The sequence below is a fragment of the Bombina bombina genome, chromosome 1 (genome assembly GCF_027579735.1).
Source record: "Bombina bombina isolate aBomBom1 chromosome 1, aBomBom1.pri, whole genome shotgun sequence".
In the NCBI taxonomy this organism is placed as follows: Eukaryota; Metazoa; Chordata; class Amphibia; order Anura; family Bombinatoridae; genus Bombina; species Bombina bombina.
This window is the reverse complement of record NC_069499.1, coordinates 1,098,192,516-1,098,215,058: the sequence shown is the minus strand read 5'-3', so window position 1 is coordinate 1,098,215,058 and position 22,543 is coordinate 1,098,192,516. Positions and strand designations below refer to the sequence as shown.

Sequence of the window (22,543 nt, the reverse complement as noted above, 5' to 3'; positions counted from 1 at the left end):
CTATATTATATTTATTAACCCCTAATCTGCCCCCCACAACGTCGCCTCCACCTGCCTACACTTATTAACCCCTAATCTGCCGACCGTACCGCACCGCTATTATAATAAAGTTATTAACCCCTAATCCGCCTCACTAACCTATAATAAATAGTATTAACCCCTAATCTGCCCTCCCTAACATCGCCAACACCTAACTTCAAACATTAACCCCTAATCTGCCGACTGGAGCTCACCGCTATTCTAATAAATGTATTAACCCCTAAAGCTAAGTCTAACCCTAACCCTAACACCCCCCTAAGTTAAATATAATTTAAATCTAACGAAATTAATTAACTCTTCTTAAATAAATTATTCCTATTTAAAGCTAAATACTTACCTGTAAAATAAATCCTAATATAGCTACAATATAAATTATAATGATATTATAGCTATTTTAGGATTTATATTTATTTTACAGGTAACTTTGTATTTATTTTAACCAGGTACCTTTGCGGGGCATGCCCCAAGAAGTTCAGCTCTTTTGCCTGTAAAAAAAAACATACAATACCCCCCCAACATTGCAACCCATCACCCACATACCCCTAATCTAACCCAAACCCCCCTTAAATAAACCTAACACTAAGCCCCTGAAGATCTCCCTACCTTGAGTAGTCTTCACCCAGCCGAGCCAAATTCTTCATCCAAGCGGAGCAAGAAGAGGTCTTCCATCCGATTGAAGTCTTCATCCAAGCGGGGCAGAAGAGGTCTTCCATCCGATTGAAGTCTTCATCCAAGCGGGATCTTCTATCGTCATCCATCCGGAGCGGAGCGGCAGCATCCTGAAGACCTCCGACGCAGAACATCCATCCTGGCCGACGACTGAACGACGAATGACGGTTCCTTTAAATGACGCCATCCAAGATGGCGTCCCTCGAATTCCGATTGGCTGATAATATTCTATCAGCCAGTCGGAATTAAGGTAGGAATATTCTGATTGGCTGATGGAATCAGCCAATCAGAATCAAGTTCAATCCAATTGGCTGATTCAATCAGCCAATCAGATTGAGCTTGCATTCTATTGGCTGTTCCGATCAGCCAATAGAATGCGAGCTCAATCTGATTGGCTGATTGGATCAGCCAATCGGATTGAACTTGATTCTGATTGGCTGATTCCATCAGCCAATCAGAATATTCCTACTTTAATTCCGATTGGCTGATAGAATCCTATCAGCCAATCGGGAATTCGAGGGACGCCATCCCTGGATGACGTCATTTAAAGGAACCGTCATTCGTCGTCTAGTCGTCGGAGAAGAAGGATGGATCTGCGATGGAGGTCTTCAAGATGGAGCCGGTCCTCATCGGATGAAGATAGAAGATGCCGCTTTGAAGAAGATGGTTGCCGGTCCGGATCTACTCTTCTTCCCAGATAGGATGAAGACTTTGGACCCTCTTCTGGACTTCTTCAGCCGGCGGATGATGGATGTCTAGCCCCGCTTGGGCTTGGATGAAGATTTTGGAGCCAGGACGGATCGGTGATACCTGGTTAGGTGAAGATAAGTAGGAAGATCTTCAGGGGCTTACTGTTAGGTTTATTTAAGGGGGGTTTGGGTTAGATTAGGGGTATGTGGGTGGTGGGTTGTAATGTTGGGGGGGGGTATTGTATGTTTTTTTTTACAGGCAAAAGAGCTGAACTTCTTGGGGCATGCCCCACAAAGGGCCCTGTTCAGGGCTGGTAAGGTAAAAGAGCTTTGAACTTTAGTAATTTAGAATAGGGGTAGGGCATTTTTTTATTTTGGGGGGCTTTGTTATTTTATTAGGGGGCTTAGAGTAGGTGTAATTAGTTTTAAAATTGTTGTAATATATTTCTAATGTTTGTAAATATTTTTTTATTTTTTGTAACTTAGTTCTTTTTTTATTTTTTGTACTTTAGTTTATTTCATTGTATTTATTTGTAGATATTGTATTTAATTAATGTATTGATAGTGTAGTGTTAGGTTTAATTGTAGGTAATTGTAGGTATTTTATTTAATTAATTTATTGATAGTCTAGTGTTAGGTTTAATTGTAACTTAGGTTAGGATTTATTTTACAGGTAATTTTGTAATTATTTTAACTATTTTAGCTATTAAATAGTTCTTAACTATTTAATAGCTATTGTACCTGGTTAAAATAAATACAAAGTTACCTGTAAAATAAATATAAATCCTAAAATAGCTAAGATATAATTATAATTTATATTGTAGCTATATTAGGATTTATTTTACAGGTAAGTATTTAGCTTTAAATAGGAATAATTTATTTAAGAAGAGTTAATTAATTTCGTTAGATTAAAATTATATTTAATTTAGGGGGGTGTTAGTGTTAGGGTTAGACTTAGCTTTAGGGGTTAATACATTTATTAGAATAGCGGTGAGCTCCAGTCGGCAGATTAGGGGTTAATAATTGAAGTTAGGTGTCGGCGATGTTAGGGAGGGCAGATTAGGGGTTAATACTATTTATTATAGGGTTAGTGAGGCGGATTAGGGGTTAATAACTTTATTATAGTAGCGCTCAGGTCCGCTCGGCAGATTAGGGGTTAATAAGTGTAGGCAGGTGGAGGCGACGTTGAGGGGGGCAGATTAGGGGTTAATAAATATAATATAGGGGTCGGCGGTGTTAGGGGCAGCAGATTAGGGGTACATAAGTATAACGTAGGTGGCGGTCGGCAGATTAGGGGTTAAAAAAATGTAATCGAGTGGCGGGCGATGTGGGGGGGGCCTCGGTTTAGGGGTACATAGGTAGTTTATGGGTGTTAGTGTACTTTAGAGTACAGTAGTTAAGAGCTTTATGAACCGGCGTTAGCCCAGAAAGCTCTTAACTACTGACTTTTTTCTGCGGCTGGAGTTTTGTCGTTAGAATTCTAACGCTCACTTCAGACACGACTCTAAATATTGGAGTTAGAAAGATCCTATTGAAAAGATAGGATACGCAATTGACGTAAGGGGATCTGCGGTATGGAAAAGTCGCGGCTGAAAAGTGAGCGTTAGACCCTTTTTTGAGTGACTCCAAATACCGGAGGTAGCCTAAAACCAGCGTTAGGAGCCTCTAACGCTGGTTTTCACGGCTACCGCCAAACTCCAAATCTAGGCCTTAGTAAATACTTAATAACTTTTTAATAACTATTCTAGGTAGTTAAAATAAATATAAAGTTGCCTGTAAAATGAAAATAAACCCTAAGCTAGCTACAAGGAAACTATTAGTTATATTGTAGCTAGCTTATGGTTTATTTTACAGGTAAGTATTTAGTTTTGAATAGGAATAATTTTGTTAATTATAGGATTTTTTTTTAGATTTTTTAAAATTATAGTTAAGTTAGGGGGTGGTAGGGTTAGGGTTAGACTTAGATTTAGGGGTTAAAAATGTAATATAGTGGCGGCGGTGTAGGGGGGGCAGATTAGGGGTTAATAAATATAATGTAGGTGGCGGTGGGCTCCGGGAGCGGCAGTTTAGGGGTTAAACAATTTATTTAGTTGTGGCGGGGCCCGGGAGCGGCAGGATAGGGGTTAATAACTTTATGTAGGTGGCGGCGATATAGGGGGCGGCAGATTAGGGGTTAATAGGTATAATGTAGGTGGCGGTGGACTCCGTGAGCGGCGGTTTAGGGGTTAATACATTTATTAGAGTTGCGGTGGGCTCCGGGAGCGGCGGTTTATGGGTTAATATGTATAATGTAGGTGGCGGCGGTGTAGGGGGGGCAGATTAGGGGTGTTTAGACTCGGGGTACATGTTAGGGTGTTAGGTGTAGACGTTCCCATAGGAATCAATGGGATATCTGGCAGCATCGAATATGAGCTGCTGCCAGACTCCCATTGATTCCTATGGCATCCCCCGCCTCCAGGGCGGCGGATTGAAAACCAGGTACGATGGGCCGGAATAGTGGCGAGTGTACCTGGTAGATATTTGATAACTACCAAAAGTAGTCAGATTGTGCCGAACTTGCGTTCGGAACATCTGTAGTGACGTAACTATCGATCTGTGTTGGACTGAGTCCGCCGGATCGTATGTTACGTCACTATATTCTACTTTTGCCGGTCTGTAGGGCTTGATAACTACGGCGAATCAGGCTCGCCACAAATATGCTGCGGTATTCCAGAGTATTTGCAGTTGACAGCTTGATAAATAGAGGCCTATGTCTCTACTGAAAGATTGGGAAGTTTTTCCTGACTCTCAGATCTTTAATGCACTGGTGGATTAGATGGATCTCAGGCACACAGATGGTTCCCCTTCTCAGCACACTATAAATTCCTATGAAACTGTTCACACCTCATTAAAACATGTTATATTAGAGCATGGGAATTGAGTGAAGTCATCAGGATTATTAAACCTGCAGTACATTTGTCTATAACAAACTATTAACTAGATGGCACCTTGTACCTTTGAAGTTACATAACATGTTACTGGCCTGCTTCCCGGTCTGTTGAAGGGGGTTTGGACAGTTGGGTATTGCGGCGCCTATCATATATGGTGGATGTATTCTGTGGTACAACATCTTATTTACCATAGAACCTTCATCCTGAAGTAGCTCTTCTCCACCTGGGACTTGAAAAGATTCCCAAACCCAAAAGTAACATAGTAACATAGTAACATAGTAGATAAGGTTGAAAAAAGACTGAAGTCCATCGAGTTCAACCTATACAAATCTAAAATACTTACAAAAAGCTCCAGTTAAGCTTAATAACCCCATTAAAATGTGACCCATTTAATACTAGCAATCATATCCATGAATTTTGTTTATATACAGAAATTTATCCAGACTATTTTTAAATGTATCTATGGTATTGGCATTCACTACCTCCTTTGGTAATGAGTTCCACAATTTTATTGCTCTTACAGTGAAAAAACGTTTCCGTTGCAGGAGATTAAATCTCCTTTCCTCATACCTTAAATTATGACCTCTTGTCAGAACCAATTTTCTTGGAATAAAAAGAGCTTCTGCCATCTCTGTATATGGGCCTTGAATATATTTATATAAAGTAATCATGTCACCTCTCAAGCGCCTTTTTTCTAAAGAGAACAGACCCAGTTTGGCTAGCCTCTCCTCATAGGTTAATTTCTCCAATCCCCTTATTAGCTTTGTGGCCCTTCTTTGAACTTTTTCTAGTTCTGCAATATCTTTTTTAGCAATCGGTCCCCAGAACTGCACTCCAAACTCAAGGTGAGGTCTTACCAGGGCTTTATATAATGACAGAATTATGCTTTCCTCCCTTGAATCAATGCCTCTTTTAATACATGCTAGTATCTTATTAGCCTTGGAAGCCGCTGCCCTGCATTGTGCACTCATCTTTAGCTTGTTATCTATTACTACTCCCAAATCCCTTTCCTCCTGTGTTTGGCTAAGTCTTGTCCCATTTAAAAAATACATAGCCTGCTTATTTTTACTTCCAAAATGTAGAACCTTACATTTTTCTGTATTAAATCTCATTTTCCATTCACTTGCCCATAGTTCTAATTTTAGCAAATCCCTTTGCAAAGAGAGTTCATCCTGCTCTGACCTAATGACCTTACTTAACTTAGTATCATCTGCAAAAATAGAGATGTCGCTATTTAATCCTTGCTCCAAGTCATTTATAAAAATATTAAAAAGAACAGGGCCCAGTACTGAGTTGTTTATTAATTTATATTCTAATAGCCACAAAACGTTCTATTGCTAGGAACTGGGAAAAAAAAACCAAGCTGCTCCACACTGGAAAGGTTTTTTATATTTACTTATTTACCTGTCAAGTTCTGTGCAGCGGGTTCTGGGGGTAAGGAGCATATGCAAAGTGTTGGCAGGCGTAGGGACTGTCTTGAATACCGAAAGGGGCCAGTGGTTTGTACTTCGTTATTGAATTACCCCTTTAAGGCATGGTTAAGTAACAGACAAGCAAGCAAGTTTATTATATATTGTTTATGTTTATTGTCCTGGAACTGGAGACTGGAAACAGGATAGACTAGCAGGTGCACCCACACTAGAACGGAGTCTGAAGTAATGCCCACTTTAAGGCCAGGAACAAAGTGCCAATTTAGGCTGAAGACAAGAATACTCACTTGAGACCAACAACAGGAATGGCCACTTGAGGCTGAGACAAGAATGCCCACTGGAGACTGAGACAGGAATGCCCACTGGAGGCAGAGACAGGAATGCCCACTGGAGGCAGAGACAGGAGTTGCCCACTCTAAGACAGAGACAGGAGTTGCCCACTTGAAACTGAGACAGAAATGCCCACTTGAGGGCTAATACAGGAATGCCCACTCTAAGTTTGAGACTGGAGTTGCCCACTTGAGACAGAGACAGGAATGCCCACTTGATACCCTCTTCAGAGCTTTGCACAGGTGCTGGATACTGGAACTTGACATAGACCCTCTGCAGAGCTTGGGCACTGTAGCTGGAGACTGGCACATTGCATTCCTCTGTGGAAATTGAATGCAGAAGCAGGTGACTGGTACTTGGCAGACACTCTCTGAAGCACTTGGGTACATGTGCTGGATACAGGAACTTGGCAATCCCCCTCTGCACGGCTAGGCACTGAAACTGCAGGACTAGGATACAGGAACAGGGTGCTAGAGAAGCAGAATGATACCACAGGAAAGTCTGGAAACAGAGACAGGCTGATAGTGAGTGAATGGCCAGGAGACAAGCCGAGGGTTAGATACCTGAGAGCAGCTAGAAAACTCACCAAATCCAGGGATAATCCAATAGAATAGTCAGGTTACAAGACCAAGTTCGGTAAACAGAAAAGCAGTCCAATATTAGATCAAATCCAAGGGAGGTTCCAAAAGGGAAAGCTGGATTCAGGAACCAAACAGGAAATTCAGGCAAAGTCAGAGACACTAACAGGAACAAGATGAACCACTATGTCAGGACAGGGAGTGGTCTGTGAAGCAGCATTTTATAGGAGAGCTAATTGCAGAACTACCTGCTGCTGGCAAGCAGGTGGAGCCAGAGAGCTTTCCAATGCAGGTAACAGGTCTCCAAAATTGTCCACAGAATACAAAGACCTCTAGTGGAACAGAGAAACAGGCTACAAATAAGGAGTCCCAAACTAGCCATTTCATAGAGGGAGTCCATGCTTTTTGGTTACCCTAGTTCATTAAAGTTTGCAAGGTTCCCCTCTCTTCTCTCTTCTTTCTTTCCCTATCTGCAAAGATAAATGGTTTTATCATTGATAGTGACGGGGCAACGGAATTAGTTCTATCTGACCTTGTATTAATTTATATATATTATTGTAAGAGAATACTGTTGTTTTTTGTACTATTATCTAGGTACCATTTATTTTGTGTGACAGACGCCTTTCAATCCATACTGTGTTGGTGCTACTGTATATCACTCAATATTTGAAAAATCAAGAAAGATTGTATTTTTTTTAATTATTATTATTTTCTGTGTTTTATTTTAGAAATTTACTGCTTCCAAAACGAATTCCAGCAGAAAGGCCATGGTCAAAATTTTGCGTGAAAATATACAAGGCAGAGGGATTGCCCAGTATGAGTTCCGGAATTATGGGAAGCTTCTCCAAGATAATGGGAGAGAAGAAAGTATTTATAGATCCCTATGTCCAGGTTACATTTGCCGGCCAACAAGTATGTGAGAGATTGAGATGCTGATATAATTTACTGTCATAGTCCTTCTATAATCACATGGTTTTGCCTCCTTATCAAGCACTAGCAAAGTAATCTCTCTCGGTTTATAAGCTCATCACCACCATCTTCAAAAATGTGGTGTTTCATTTGAAATTCACCTTATTGTACAAACACACTGGGTGAGTACAAAAATCTTCCAATGCATAACCTTGAAGACAGATTTTGCCATCATGGCCAGAAACACCTATAATATTGATTCATGCAGTTCCTGTAACATTTGAGATAGTGGCTGGCCGTATAAAAAAGTAGTGGTATGACCTTACGCTGTCTGCATTTATCATTGCACCAGCAGTTCTTGTGAACTGCTGGTGCAATAACGCCCCCTGCAGATTCAGAGGGTGTCAATCAACCCGATCGTATTCGATTGGGCTGATTGCTGTCTGCCACCTCAGAGGTGGCGGACGAGTTAAGGAGCAGCGGTCTTAGGACCGCTGCTTCTTAACTTCCGCTTCAGGCGGAACTGAAGCGGAGTGGGTCGGAAGCAGCATCCGCTGCTTCATAAATCGACCCCTAAGACATCAGGCTCTTCATGGACTGGAATTTACAGAATATACAAAAAAAATCCAGATTTACTAGGGTATTTCGGAGTCTAATAACCTACTGCCCTCAATCACTGCAGCAGCAAAGATGACAAATGAATCTTTACCTAAACAAAAATCCAACTACTTGTGAAACTTTCAACAGTGTTTTAGCAAAATTATAACACAAAAAACAAATCCTTAAAATATCTACATAAATTGTTATCTATCCCAACATCCCCAACAGAGGAGTAGTTAGCAGGTTAAACATAGTGAGGTAATATCACTGTCTAACTTCAGGCTGTGTAACATCTATATAAACTAGGTGCATTGTGATGTCCTGCTATACATATGCTGAATGGTTAATAATTTAACCCTTGCTTGCTTATTATGATATTTGCTGTAAAGTTATTCTTCCCTTAGTCTCAAGCACATGACTGGCATAGGAAGTGATGAGGAACTTGTGGATTTAACCTGTATTAAAATGCTATAACAATGCAAAAAGAAAATGTTCTTATTTGTTAAATATATGTTATTGCTTGCACACATCAATGTGTTTAACCTCTGTACAGATATTAAACACTTAATTTAAGTCATATCCACAGCAGCAATGTACTACCAGAAGCTACCTGAATACATCTGGTGAACCAATGACAAAAGACGTGTGTGCAGACACCAATGAACTTTCCAATCCCTTTAAGCAATCAGTGTGGCTAAATTATACTATTAGTATTTTATGTGCTTGTTTTGGGTTGGATTGGAGTGGGCGGAGCTATGCAAACCTTAAATGGTCATGGCTCTGCTGCAAAGAGTTCCAGGAAATTATTTTCAGATGTTCACAACTATGTGATATCCACAATAGTGCCCTGAATTTCAAATGAAGCAGTAAATACAGTAAATACAACTAGTTTAACAGTTTCCATAATAATAATAAAATACATGTATTAATAAAGCCTATATCTTCTATACAGTTTGTCTGTTTCCTAGTGATTTCTTTATTTTTCTTATGTCATGTAGGGTGAAACAGGTGTGGAAAGTGATACAACAACACCCGAATGGAATGAACAAATTAGTTTTATTGAACAGTTCCCTCCTCTTGCCCGTAAAATGAAAATTCAAGTGCTAGATGATGCCCATATGGGGGATGTTGCCCTAGCAACACATTTTATTGATTTAAAGCAAATATCTGACCCCAGCAAACAAGGTGAGAACAAAACTCTACTTCATAATAGCTTTTGTTTTATCTCTCCTGTGCGTGTGAAAGTGATAGTTATTGATAAATTCACTCTTACTGTAAAAACTCAGGTAATGCAGAATACATTTTAAAAGAATACAAACCAAGCTAAACTCATTGTGCTTCTAAAGTAAGATTTTCCAAACTCTAAGGGACTGATGACCAAAAAGTCTCTGCCATGAAGAGAAGTCATGTAAAATCTTTGTAATGTCTATGTCCTTCCTGCATAGCGAGCTAAACAAATCCCAATCTAAAATGTGACTTTCTAAAATTCTTTGATAAACCTCACAGTTCTGGTGAGACCAGAGTGGAGAGCTTTATTTCATCAGGCACTAATACTTAAATCATGATAGATAATCAGTGGATTATTGGTTCAGTGGCTGAGCTAAATAAAGTATATTGTTACTGATTTAAGATTTCCTTTATCTATCTATCATCTATCTATCTATCTATCTATCTATCTATCTATCTATCTATCCATCCACCCATCCATCAATCCATCTATCTAGGGAACAAGTTACTAGTCCACTCATTACAAGTTTTGAGTCAAATGCATGATAAATAATAAACAAAAAAATTAAATACTTGTCCACTGAAATATCTTACTACTCAGGGCCTAGCATATAACATTTTAAGCAGAGAGTTTTTACAGCCACTCTCAAAAAATATTTTTTTATGTTTATTGAACCTTTTTTCTGAGATTTCTAAAATAAAATTGGTAGGGTAACTCACAGTGCATTCAAGACTGAGGGTTCCAATCAGTGTCATCTACTGGTAAATTTCATTTTATGTTAATTTGTGACGCTAAATAATATTTATTAACCAGTGATTACCCTTGGACACTGCATACAAAGTGTGACTACTGTGTGGATATCTGGAAAGGTCTGTTAATTTATTCCATTTTATTCCTTTGATTGCAGTTGGTTTTAACCCATCCTTTGGTCCTGCTTGGGTGAATCTATATGGGTCTCCTCAAAACTACACATTGAGAGATGTCCATCGAGATCTCAATGAAGGTCTTGGTGAGGGAATCTTCTACAGAGGACGCATTCTTATGGCCTTATCAGTGGAAATATTTAGCAACAATGCAATGCAAGACAAGAAACCATTACAAGCTCTGAGAAACGCTTTCAGTAAATTAAAGGTAAAAAAGAAGAGTAAAAAATCCAAAGAGAAAGAAAAAGAGGCAACTGTGGAAGACAGTAAAGATGGTGAAGATGGAGAGAATTCTGAGCAGCCTAATGCTGTGACAGTGGAAGTTGAAGATACTCATCCATTGCCAGAGGTATGTTACTGCAATTATTGTTTTGCATTCATTAGGTCACTAAAAACTATATTTGGGTTAACCCTAAGTGTAACCTTAGGGGTATATTTATCATAATGCGAACGGACATGATACAATGTATCATGTCCGCTGCACATCAATAAATGCAGACAGCATACGTTTATCAGCATATGTTCTTGTGAACTGCTGGTGCAATGCCGCCCCCTGCAGATACACGGCCAATCGGACGCTAGCAGGGGGTGTCAATCAACCCAATTGTAATCGATCGGGTTGATTTCTGTCCTCGGCCTCAGAGCAGGCAGACAAGTTATGGAGCAGCGGTCTTTAGAAGGCTTGCCAGTAACAAAGGGCATCAAGCTCCATACTGAGCTTGATAAATCGGCCCCATAATGTTGACATGCCACACTGACTGGCCTTGTCCCCACTTCTTTGACATCTTCTTCTCTCTTTGAAAAATTGTAAAGTCATTACCAGAATAAAATTTGAAACAATAATCTCTGTTTCCATTTTTGGTGATCACTCTGCTAGTGAGTTATAAATGTATTACATTGTTAAATATGTTACTTATTAGTTCTAGGAAAATGAATCAGAACCTGAAATTGGTAGTAAAGTTAATGATGAGAGTGCCACAGCTCTTGCGTTCTCTATTTACATTTAATTTTGTTTTTAAAAACGGTTTACTTATAATGTAAAAACTTATGGCACTCCAGAATAAAACTAAATGTGAAGAGACTATGTTTATTCTCCCATAAGGGATAAAACAAAAATAAGCAACCAATCAGGATTTGTGGGTGCGTAGGAGCAGTCCATATATGGACATAAATTAGTGGATATATAATGATTTATCTCTTCACTCTAAGGTAGAGTACATAAGGATCATAAATACTATAAATTATATGTTGTGAATGTTTTGTATACTTGTGAAATTGAGCAATATCAGCCTGGCAACACACATGCCCCAATTTATGGTATAGATTGCTCTTTTTTTTTAAAAGTACTTTTAGCTAGACCTAATTATGGGTTAGATTACGAGTGGCGTGCTAAATGTTGTGCACAAGTGAAAAGTAGTAGCGTGCATATTAAGAGTTGAAAGTAAACGCGCAATTAAATTTAACACATTTAGGGAAAGGGCGACTTCAGAACTCTGGTTAACGGTTATCTGACAAAAAGTTACACAAAACACGTCAGAAATACATTTAAAAGTATTGTTTCACTTATAATAACACAGACTGATAGAATTGATTCAAAATAAATATTATATAAAAACTTATAAGGGCCCAAAGATATGAGGTCTCAGGTGTTAGAAAAAAAAAGGCATGCAAAGCTTTAATATAGAGATACATATACATGTCTAATAGGTATATATATATATATATATATATATATTATATATATATATATATATATATATATATATATATATATATATATATATGTTTATATGTGTGTACATAAGTATTTATATTTGTAAATATGTATTTACAGACATATATACACATATAAACACATAAATACATATGTATGTGTGTGTATATATATATATATATATATATATATATACAACAAAGAATGAATGAGATAAGGAACCAAGTCCCTTAACCCACCCTATAGCGCTACTATATAGTTGTGTTTAAAGTGCCCTATTAGTTGTGGGTACCTCTATACAAAAGTATAGCTGTAAGAGATTCTGCAGCCAATTCCTGAAAGGCAGAGGTGTCCCTGAACACCTCAAAGAACATGAAACAAATACAAGGAATAGGAAGGCGCAGAAATCAACAGCTAATTACCACCAAGATAGAAGGTGATATAATCAACAATACGACACGCAAAAAGCCTCCATCTAGCGGATTTAATGCGCGAGAGGGAACTCAAAGTACTGCTTCACTTATAATCCAGCCCTATGTAAGTGTTCTGTCAGAGATCATGTGGATGTGCCCATTTTCCACTTGTTTGTAGAAAAGTTCTAATTCAGTATATTTTCATTTTGCATTAAATATAAAAATGTAACAAAATTCTGTTGCACAACTGCATTATTTATTTTCTATCACATAATCATAAATGCACTTTTATTCTGTTACAGAATGCATTGGGGGTGAAGGAAGAATTCCTTTTATTTGGTGTTTTGTTTGAGTGCACAATGATTGACCTCAGCATTGGGAACAAACCAGTCAAATTTGAGTTCTCAGTAGGTAAGTTATGCTGCAGCAACATTGAAACCAGTTACTCGCTACCCAACATTCATATCTTCCCTATATGCATTGGCGTAGCTGCACAGAGTAGGCTCCTCTCAAGAGACAGGTAGAAACCCCAAGATAATTTTAAGAACTGACAATGTTTTCCTTTGTGTGTTTATTCCAACCCTATAGGTTAAGACTATCATTTGATTGGTCTCAGCAAACACAACAAATAATAATTAGCTATTTTCTAAGCCCTTTTAAGATTTATTCAGTTGATTAAGAAGTTTTTAGGGCAATTTAGCAGCTGTTTAACCCATTTACCTAACTACAGTCTTATTGTCAAGCTTTTGACAAAATATCACAAATACATGCATAAAAGATATGTACTGAAATGCAGTTAAAAAAATCACAAACTATTCAGCTTCTGCCTAGTAACAATATTGTGAGGCATTTTAAAAGGAGTAAACATAGCATATATTTTAATACAGTTCTGTTAGGTGAAAAAATGTAGCTATATACATCATTGTGAAAAAAACAACAACCACCGATCAGGTACTCCTACGCAGGAAGGTCTCTTATTACTGGATTATAGGATGTCTAGTTAATGCCACTCTCATGTAATACATGGCAGCTATAAAGAAAATATATAAAATAGGTTTAAAAAGTCATATTATGTCTGGTCAAATAATTAAACACTTTACACTGCTGTCCATAAGATGTTAATGTTATTCATGAGAGACGGCTATAAGGTATGTGCCCCCTAACAGTAAATATATCATATTGTTAAATAGAAAGTGTAGTCTGCCTCCAGGGCTTTGTAATACCCTCCACATGATCATGCCTCTGGATTTATGTATCACTTTTAAGAATTAAAGTTATTTCTAGAGCAGCAGTTCACTACTGGGATCCAGCTGAGCACATCTGGTGAGCCAATGGCAAAAGACAAATGTGCACAGCCAGCAATCATCAGCTAGCTCCCAGTATTGCATCGTTGCTGCTGAGCATACATAGATATGCTTTAAACAAATGATACCAACAGAAACATTTTTGATATTCATTTCCTTTTAAATACATTAGATTCAATAATGTTCTATTTTGCAAATCAAAGAAAAGGACAGTTCGTGCATTAAAAACGTGTTAATTGAAGATTTAAATGGACATAAAGGTCATTTTAAAATGCACAGCAGTTTGTTAAAATACATGTTTTCAACATAGCACTTCTACTAAAACTGCTTAACAATCCACCCCTGAGGATCATAGCACTTGGTAAAGGTTTCTTTGTACACCCAGGGTTGTCTACTGTCTTGTTACCTGGCCACCCATCTACAAGAACATTCTAAAACATTGTCACCATGTGGTATAGCTAATCAAATGCTGTATTGCTCCCCATTTAAAAGTAGCAGATCACAGTCCTGTGCCTCTGATTTGAAGAAGACCATAAATTCATTGGCTGTTCAGTAGGGATGGGTGAATGCTTTCCAATATTCAAATAATAAAACAAATTTTAACACATTAGTTTTTTTCGAATTTCGAATGTTTGTGCAACATTTTAACATTCTTTTTATGTAATAGTATTTCTAATGCTTTCTTTAAATGTAATATTCAATTCAAAAATTTCTAACAATTCGATTAGAATTATACAATATTCAAATTCAAAAATTCGAATTTATATATTTGCAATAGTGTTTCTAATGCTTTCTTTAAATGTAATATTCGAATTATGCAATATTCAAAATAGAAACATTCAAATTGATATATTTGTATCTATCAATTTACTAAATTCCCTACATGAACTATTAAACTTCTGAATAGTATTTCTTAAATTGAATGTTACATTCAAAATTTCAAAATCGCATATTCAATATAATTATAAACATTCGAAAAACAGAAATAACATTCGATTATTGAATTTTAATTAATTTTAATTCTTATCAACATTCGATTGTCCAAAACACGTCCACACGACTATTTGTTCTACTAAACAAATTACACTTTTAGCACATTCGCCTATCCCTACTGTTATGTATACCATCTAAGTGTCATGTATGAATCTGTATAAACCTCAAAAAAATGATGATAAAATATACATGTAACATAATTAGTTCTTACTGAATTAACCATTTTAAAAAAAAATGATGATGATAAAATATACATGCAACATAAATAGTTCTTAATTAAATATCTGTTTTTTTAAATAAATAATGACATAATTCTTCTCATGACTAATGGTCATTTTTTTAGGGAACTATGGCAAAGTAGCAGAAGTGATCCCAAAAGCATCTAAGAAGAGTGAGAAAACCACAGCAGCCAACGTAACCGAGGAGCACCAGAGTCTGTTAGACACAGGCTCAGAGGATGAGCTGGAAATAGAGACTGTGCCATCAGACACTAAACAAGAGGGTGTATCTGTTACTCCAAGTATGCGGCCAGAGCCCACTGAATATGACAGGTATCTCTAGTCAAAACTGATATCCTTTTTACTCTTCCATTCCATGGTCTATATTTCCTGCCATTTAGGTCTTCGTTCAATTTGTAACATAAACACTTAAAGGGACATTTAACTCAAAATTAAATAGACCACAAAAGCATAGATTACAAGTGGAGCACAAAAATATCAGTGCTATTGTGCATTAACATTGCTCTAACTTAATCAATAGAAATTCTATTTTTGTGCTCTTATTACAATGTTGTTTTTTTATCATTACTCAAGTGACTTTCTGGGGCGTGTTAACATCTGCATACCAGATAGTGTGTGTGCCCTAAATTACTCAGAAGTCTAGTAACTTAATAAATACTATGATGTTCCTTCCTCTGTGGAAGTTTTTGCTGTCCCAGACCGTGTGACGGAGACTATTTCACAGGAATGGGAGAAGCCAGGGATTCCTTTCTCCCCGTCTCCTGTATTTAAAAATATGTTTCTGATATTATGGGTGGAAAAGGGTCTTTTCAAACCGCAAGACAAGAAAAACAGACTCAAAGGACATCAAAGCAATTTTCGTTCCTTTCGTAACTTCAAAGGTCAAAAGTCTTTCTCTCCCTCTTCCAAGCAGGAGCAGTCCAAGTCTTCTTGGAAGCCCAATCAGTCTTGGAATAAGGGGAAGCAATCAAAGAAATCCTCAGCTGAGTCTAAGTCAGCATGAAGGGTCAGTCCCCAGTCCGGTATCGGATCAAGTGGGGGGCAGACTTTCCTGTTTGGTCAAGCGTGGAGACGAGATGTCCCAGATCCTTGGGCTGTGGACATAGTATCTTAGGGTTACAAAATAGAATTCAAAACTTTCCCTCCCAGGGGCAGATTCTACCTCTCAATATTATCTGCAGACCAGGTAAAAAGAGAGGCATTCTTGAACTTCATTCAGGACCTTTCCTCCCTGGGAGTGATTGTTCCAGTTCCAGTAAGGGAACAGGGTCTATAATTCTATTCAAATCTTTTCATGGTTCCCAAAAAAGAGGGAACTTTTTGACGCATTTTAGACCTAAAGTGCCTCAACAAGTTTCTCAGGGTACCTTCCTTTAAAATGGAAACCATTCTTTCCATGCTTCCTTTGTGCAACACCTTAACTACACCTAACTTATATAGTTAGTGTAAGGTGTTTTTTAAGTGTGTTTATTTGTTTAGTTGTTGCTACAAAGTATAACAGTTTATAATGGAAATATGAACTGTAGAACCACTTAGTAGCCTTTTGGTCTAGTAGAAGGAATAAACGTATACTTTGGGTTAAATACACAGATAAGCTCAATATGAGGAAAGGAGACAGCTGGCAAGCAACTACTCAATTGCAATTGAAGAGACCTCAGGTCATATAGTAATCAGTGATTAAGTTAGAACTGATGAAATGATAAATAAAATAAATAAGCAAACTCAAATAATGCAATTAACTTGTGAGCTTAGAAAAGGATGTATAACTGAACAGGAGTCAGAGTAATCCCAGTTTTTCCTTAGTTAACAGAGAGTTCCAGTGTTAATCACAGATAAAGCAAAAGTTCCGTTTAACAAAGCAGTAATGGTATATGACCCCCTGGGGAGTTTACTTGTGATTTAGCTGAGATCCAGGGAAAGGGTTAAAGTCTGTGCAGACCAGGATGATTGATGGTTTGTTTGGTTGAGAGCAGTAGAGATCCGTGCAGGGTTTATGGAATGCTGCTAACAGGAAGTGCAGGGAAGCCAGAGCCTCAGTTTGATGGTGACAGCAGGCTCTGGTGAGTTTGTCAGGACTTCCATTAGCCTGTTCAGCTGTTAAAGGAATGCAGGTTCAGAGAGAGGTTAGTCCGTGGCAATTTAGGAACCTTAGAGAGGAGACTTTGGTCCAAGAGGGTCAGTTCATGATGATCATAGACCTGAAGGACGCGTATCTTCATGTTCCCATCCACAGGGATCATCACAAATTACTGAGATTCGCCTTTCTAGACAAACACTTTCAGTTTGGGATTCCCAGAATTTTCTCAAAGGTTCTGAGGGCTCTCTTGGTAGTGATCAGGTCTCGGGGAATTGCAGTAGCGCCATACCTGGACGACATATTAGTTCAGACGCCATCTTTTCAACAAGCAAACTATCATACAGAGATCTTGTTGTCTTTTCTAAGTTCCCATGGTTGGAAAGTGAATCTGGAAAAGAGTTCCCTTGTTCCAGCTACAATTGTAATAATAGATTCCCTATCTATGAATTTTTTTCTGACTGAGGTCAGAAAATCCAAAATTCTCTCCTCTTGCCTCTCTCTTCAGTCTACTGTTCAGCCATCAGTGGCTCAATGTATGGAGGTAATTGGTCTGATGGTCGCTTCCATGGACAGCATTCCCTTTGCTCAATTCCATTTGAGAGCTCTGCAATTAGGCATGCTCAGACAATGGAACGGAGACCATTCAGATCTGTCTCAGAGGATATATGTCAGGGTTGTTTCCCTGCTTTGTTTGCCATGTGCTGCTGGCAGCCATTTTACTCACCTCTCTTGCTGAGTCTGGAGCAGAGTGTGTGATGCTGCTCATTTCCTGCAAGCCTTCTTATGGCCAGACTGGTTTACATCATCCATGTGAGACAGGTTGCAGTCTCAAAATTGTTATGTCATCACTTATTATTTAAAGGGCCTCTGTTCAGTATGCTTTGCCCTTGCGTTGTCTCAGACCTGTTTGTGAGTTCCAGTTCCTGTGTATTGCCTGTCTGTCTGACGTCCCTCCTGGTTCCTGATCCCTGGCTTGTTCCTGACTCTGCTGTTCTCCTTGTTTCTGATTATGGCTCATCTGACTACTCGCTTTGGCTCCTGACTCGGCTCGTCTGACTATTCGCTTTGGCTCCTGACTCGGCTCGTCCAGTGATGTGCAGTCACTAGAGGCAGGTGAGGCAGTGCTTCACCTCTCATATGGGCAAAAATATATTTTTTTTATTGGCTTTAAAAAAAAAAATTGTAGATTTTTTCCCCCAGCATTTTTTTTTTCTCACAGCTATATGTTGTGCAATGAAGAGGCACAAGCAGGTCTTCCCACCATTACACAACATGCTGCGCCATCTACTGGATGCAAGTGGTTAAGATCATTGCATGGCCCATTAACTGCTTATTTGAGGCAGTCCTATTTGGGCTGAACCAATCCAGCGAGAGGCATTAGTAAGTGGAACTTAGGGTTGGGGCTGGATGTAAAATCATATAAAACAAAACAAAAACGGAAAAAAACAACTTTCATATATTTTGTTGCTGTCCTGTGAACCTGCTAGCTTTGCTAAAGTGAAAAAGAGTTCTGTTCTTCCCCTCTAAGTGCAGTGGAATGTGCCACTGTCACTTCCTGAATCCTTACAGAGCAGGAGAGAGGCACAGAGAGCAGTGTTTCACCCACATCTTATTAAAGTAAGTTTTTACTGAAAGATTCTGTTAGTTAAAATGATAATTTAATGAATGTGGTTTAGTGTTTGTTTACTCTTTTATAGCAGGGTCGTTTTTGTATTTTGTTTACTCAAACTTTACACCCACTAAGTTAGCAGCTTGCCTCTGTACTTCACACTAAATTATAGACTAATTTTCTGAACTCTCTGTAGCTCTGCTGTTTTATTACTTTAAAATGCAGTGGTCCCCCCCCCTTATCTAAATATGCTCAGTAGCTGCTGATTGGTGGCTGCACATAGATACCTCATGTGATTGGCTCACCCATGTGCATTACTATTTCTTCAACAAAGGATATCTAAAGAATGAAGGCGTATCCTAGCCACTGCCTCACCATCCTCTGACGTCACTGCACGTCACTGGGCTCGTCTGACTACCAGCTCTGGCTTTGACTCCTGGCTTGTTGTTTGACTTGTGGACTTTTTATTATTTTTTGTTATTAATAAAGGTGTGATTATTTTTGCACTTCTTGTCTCAGTCTGATTCCTGGCACCCTGACATTACGCAAGGGCCATGAATCCTGATGGTGCTAATAATCCACCTTTACCTACCATCATTTCCAGGATGGATGAACAGGATCACCGCTTGGATCAATTTGCACTAGCCCTTCAAACTCTGCTGACTCACACTGCACATTTGGACCAAAGTGTCCCGCAAGTTATGGCTGCTCCTGTTTCCGCTGCTGCACCTAGTCCTACCAGGAGCATGTCCGGTTCTGCACCTCTACCTCATATCTCAGCAATATGGAGGCGATCCTATTCAGTGCAGAGGGATTTTGAACCAGGTGGGCATTTACTTTGAGATGTTACCTCAGGCGTTTCCCTCTGACAGAGCTAAGGTGGGATTTCTCATCTCTTTACTCTCTGACACAGCTCTTGCCTGGGCTAATCCCTTGCGGTAGACTAATAAACCTGTGATTTCAAATTACCCTGAATTTGTGGCCTCCTTTCAAAGGGTATTTGATGTTCTGGCTCGCTCCTCCTCTACTGCTAAACGACTCATGTCCATTCAGCAAAGTACAAGATCTGTTGCTCAGTATGCCATTGAGTTCCGTATGCTTCCCGCAGAGGTAGGTTCGAACAATGAAGCCCTTGTTGCCGCCTTCTTTCATGGGCTCTCTGATGCGATTAAAGATGAAGTTGCTGCCAGAGATTTACCAGAGGATCTCGAGGCATTGATGTATTTTTTGATCCTAATTGACATCAGACTCAGAGAGAGGCCCTCTATCAAGGAACGCTTGCGGAAGCCTCCTGTTCCGTTGTCTCCTACGTGTTCATTCCTACCCATGCCTCCTGGTCCCGAGTCACCAGGTACTGCTGAGCTGATGCAGTTGGGATTCACGCGTCCCTCCGTGGTGGCGAGGGCTTTAGGAGGAGGGAGGGGCTCTGCCTCTATTGTGGGTTACAGGGCCACCTTTTAAAGTCTTGTCCTACATGTCCGGGAAACGCTCACACCTAAGGTCCTGTCAGGGGCAGACCTTGGGTGGTTTATCCTTGTCCCCGGAACAGCTAAAGGAGAAAACTTTGGTCACAGTTGTCCTTTCTTGGGTGGACTCCTCTATAGTCACCAAGGCTCTTGTTGACTGCGGTGCTGCTGGCTATTTCATTGACAGTGCTTTTGTATCAAAGCACTCCATTCCTGTTTTGCCTCGGTCCATTCCGCTTGCTATTGAGGCCATTGATGGCAGGTCCCTTCAGCCCGCACTCGTTACTCACGAAACCACTTCGTTATCCTTGGCTGTTGAGGCTCTCCATTTTGAAACCCTCCAGTTCCAGGTGATAAACTCTCCACATTTTCCAGTTGTTCTGGGTTATCCATGGCTCCAAAAGCACAATCCCAGTTTCGACTGGTGCAGGTCCAAAATTTTGTCATGGTCTCCACAATGTATTTCCACTTGTCTTCAGAAACCAGTTAAAGTCTTGTGCACTTCTTCGGTATCTCAATTGCCAGAGGAGTACCGAGAGTTCCTAGACTTTTTGACAAGGTGCGTGCCGGTACGTTGCCTCCTCACCGGTCTTACAATTGTGCCATAGACCTGCAGCCCGGAGCCATTCCTCCTCCGGCTGGGTTTACCCTCTGTCTGTTGCGAAGAATTGTGCTATGGAGGAGTATGTTGCCAATGCTCTGTCGTGGGGGATCATCCGCAAATCCTGCTCTCCTGCAGGGGCTGGCTTCTTCTTTGTGAAGAAAAAGGGTAATGCTTCTGCTGTTTTCCAGGAATTTATTAATTATGTCCTACGAGATATGTTGCAACAGTGTGTTGTGGTGTACTTAGACAACATCCTCATACACTCACCCACACTTGAGGCTCATCGTTCCGATGTTACACAAGTTCTTCAGAGATTACGCAAGAACAGCCTGTTTTGTAAACTCGTGAAATGTGAGTTCCATCAGACTCAAGTAACCTTCCTAGGTTATGTTATCTCCGTTGCAGGGTTCTCCATGGATCCTGACAAGTTGTCTGCAGTTCTGCAGTGGCCTCGCCCAGTTGGTCTTCGGTCTATTCAATGTTTTTTGGGCTTCCCCAATTACTATAGAAAGTTTATTAAAACCTTTTCTTCCTTGGTCAAACCTATCACAGACATGACCCGTAAAGAGAATGATTGACTCCATTGGTCACCTACTGCCATTAAGGCTTTTTATAGTCTTAAGATTGCCTTTGCTGCCGCTCCAGTTCTGGCTCATCCTAACCATGTCCTGCCTTTCGTTCTTGAGGTCGATGCGTCTGAGACTGGAGTAAGTGACCTCTTGTCTCAACGTCCTACTCCTGACGGTTCCTTGCATCCGTGCAGTTTCTTCTCTAAGAAATTGTCTCCAGTGGAGTGCAATTATGAAATTGGCAACAGGGAATTATTGGCCATAATTTTGGCACTCAAGGAATGGAGGTATCTTCTCGAGGGTACTAGCGTAATAGTGCTCATTCTTACTGACCACAAGAATTTAAATTATCTATCTGAAGCAAAACGTTTGTCGGCCAGATGGGCGCTATTTTTGTCTTGGTTTAATTATGTGGTCTCCTACCTGCCTGGTAGTAAGATTGTTAGGGCTGATGCCCTCTCTCGACAATTTTCACCTCTGTCCAAGGAGGAGTCTGTACCTACTCCAGTTATACCTCCTGACCATATTTTGGCTACCATATGTACTAATTTGACTTCTCCCTTGGGGGAGGAGATCCTGGCTGCACAAACCAATGCACCTTCTGAGAAACCTAGTGGTAAGTGCTTTGTTCCTGAGAATCTTCTAACTAAACTTTTGCACACTTAACACTATCCTAAAGCCGCAGGTCACCCGGGCAAGAACCAAAGGATTTGGTCTGTCACTTGACAATTCTGGTGTCCAGGTCTTCGTTCTGATGTTGTTGCATATGTTGCCTCCTTCTCAGTTTGTGCACAGAATAAGACTCCTCAATGTCTTCCTGTGGGTCTTCTTCAACCTACTGCTAATGGTGAGTGTCCTTGGACACATCTTTCCATGGACTTCATTGTTGAGCTCCCTGTTTCCAGTGGCAATACTGTTATCATTATGATGGTTGACCAAAATGTCACATTGCATTCCCTTGATGAAGCTGCCTACCGCTCAAGAGCTTGCTTCCGTCTTCCGTTTACATGGGTTACCCAAGGAGATAGTGTCAGACCGGGGGTAGCCAGTTTGTCTCCAGATTTTGGCGTTCCTTTTGTGCTCAAATGGGGATCCAGCTTTCCTTCTCCTCAGCATTTCACCCTCAATCCAATGGGGCTGCGGAACGGTCTAATCAAACTCAGTTGCAATGTCTCAGATCACCACAATAATTGGTCTGAACTGTTAACTTGGGCATAGTTTGCTCGTAAT

The 22,543-nt window shown here is 39.7% G+C and overlaps 1 protein-coding gene across 1 annotated transcript in view; it reads left to right on the top strand.

Annotated features, from left to right (window-relative positions):
• The window catches only part of LOC128642623 (fer-1-like protein 4), a 210,947-nt gene that overhangs the window by 20,406 nt on the left and 167,998 nt on the right, over positions 1 to 22,543 (top strand). The window contains exons 4-8 of the mRNA XM_053695431.1: positions 7,394 to 7,577; positions 9,173 to 9,359; positions 10,310 to 10,674; positions 12,755 to 12,863; positions 15,093 to 15,300. Of these exons, the coding sequence (XP_053551406.1) occupies positions 7,394 to 7,577; positions 9,173 to 9,359; positions 10,310 to 10,674; positions 12,755 to 12,863; positions 15,093 to 15,300 (1,053 nt within the window). The remainder of the gene's footprint in view (positions 1 to 7,393; positions 7,578 to 9,172; positions 9,360 to 10,309; positions 10,675 to 12,754; positions 12,864 to 15,092; positions 15,301 to 22,543) is intronic.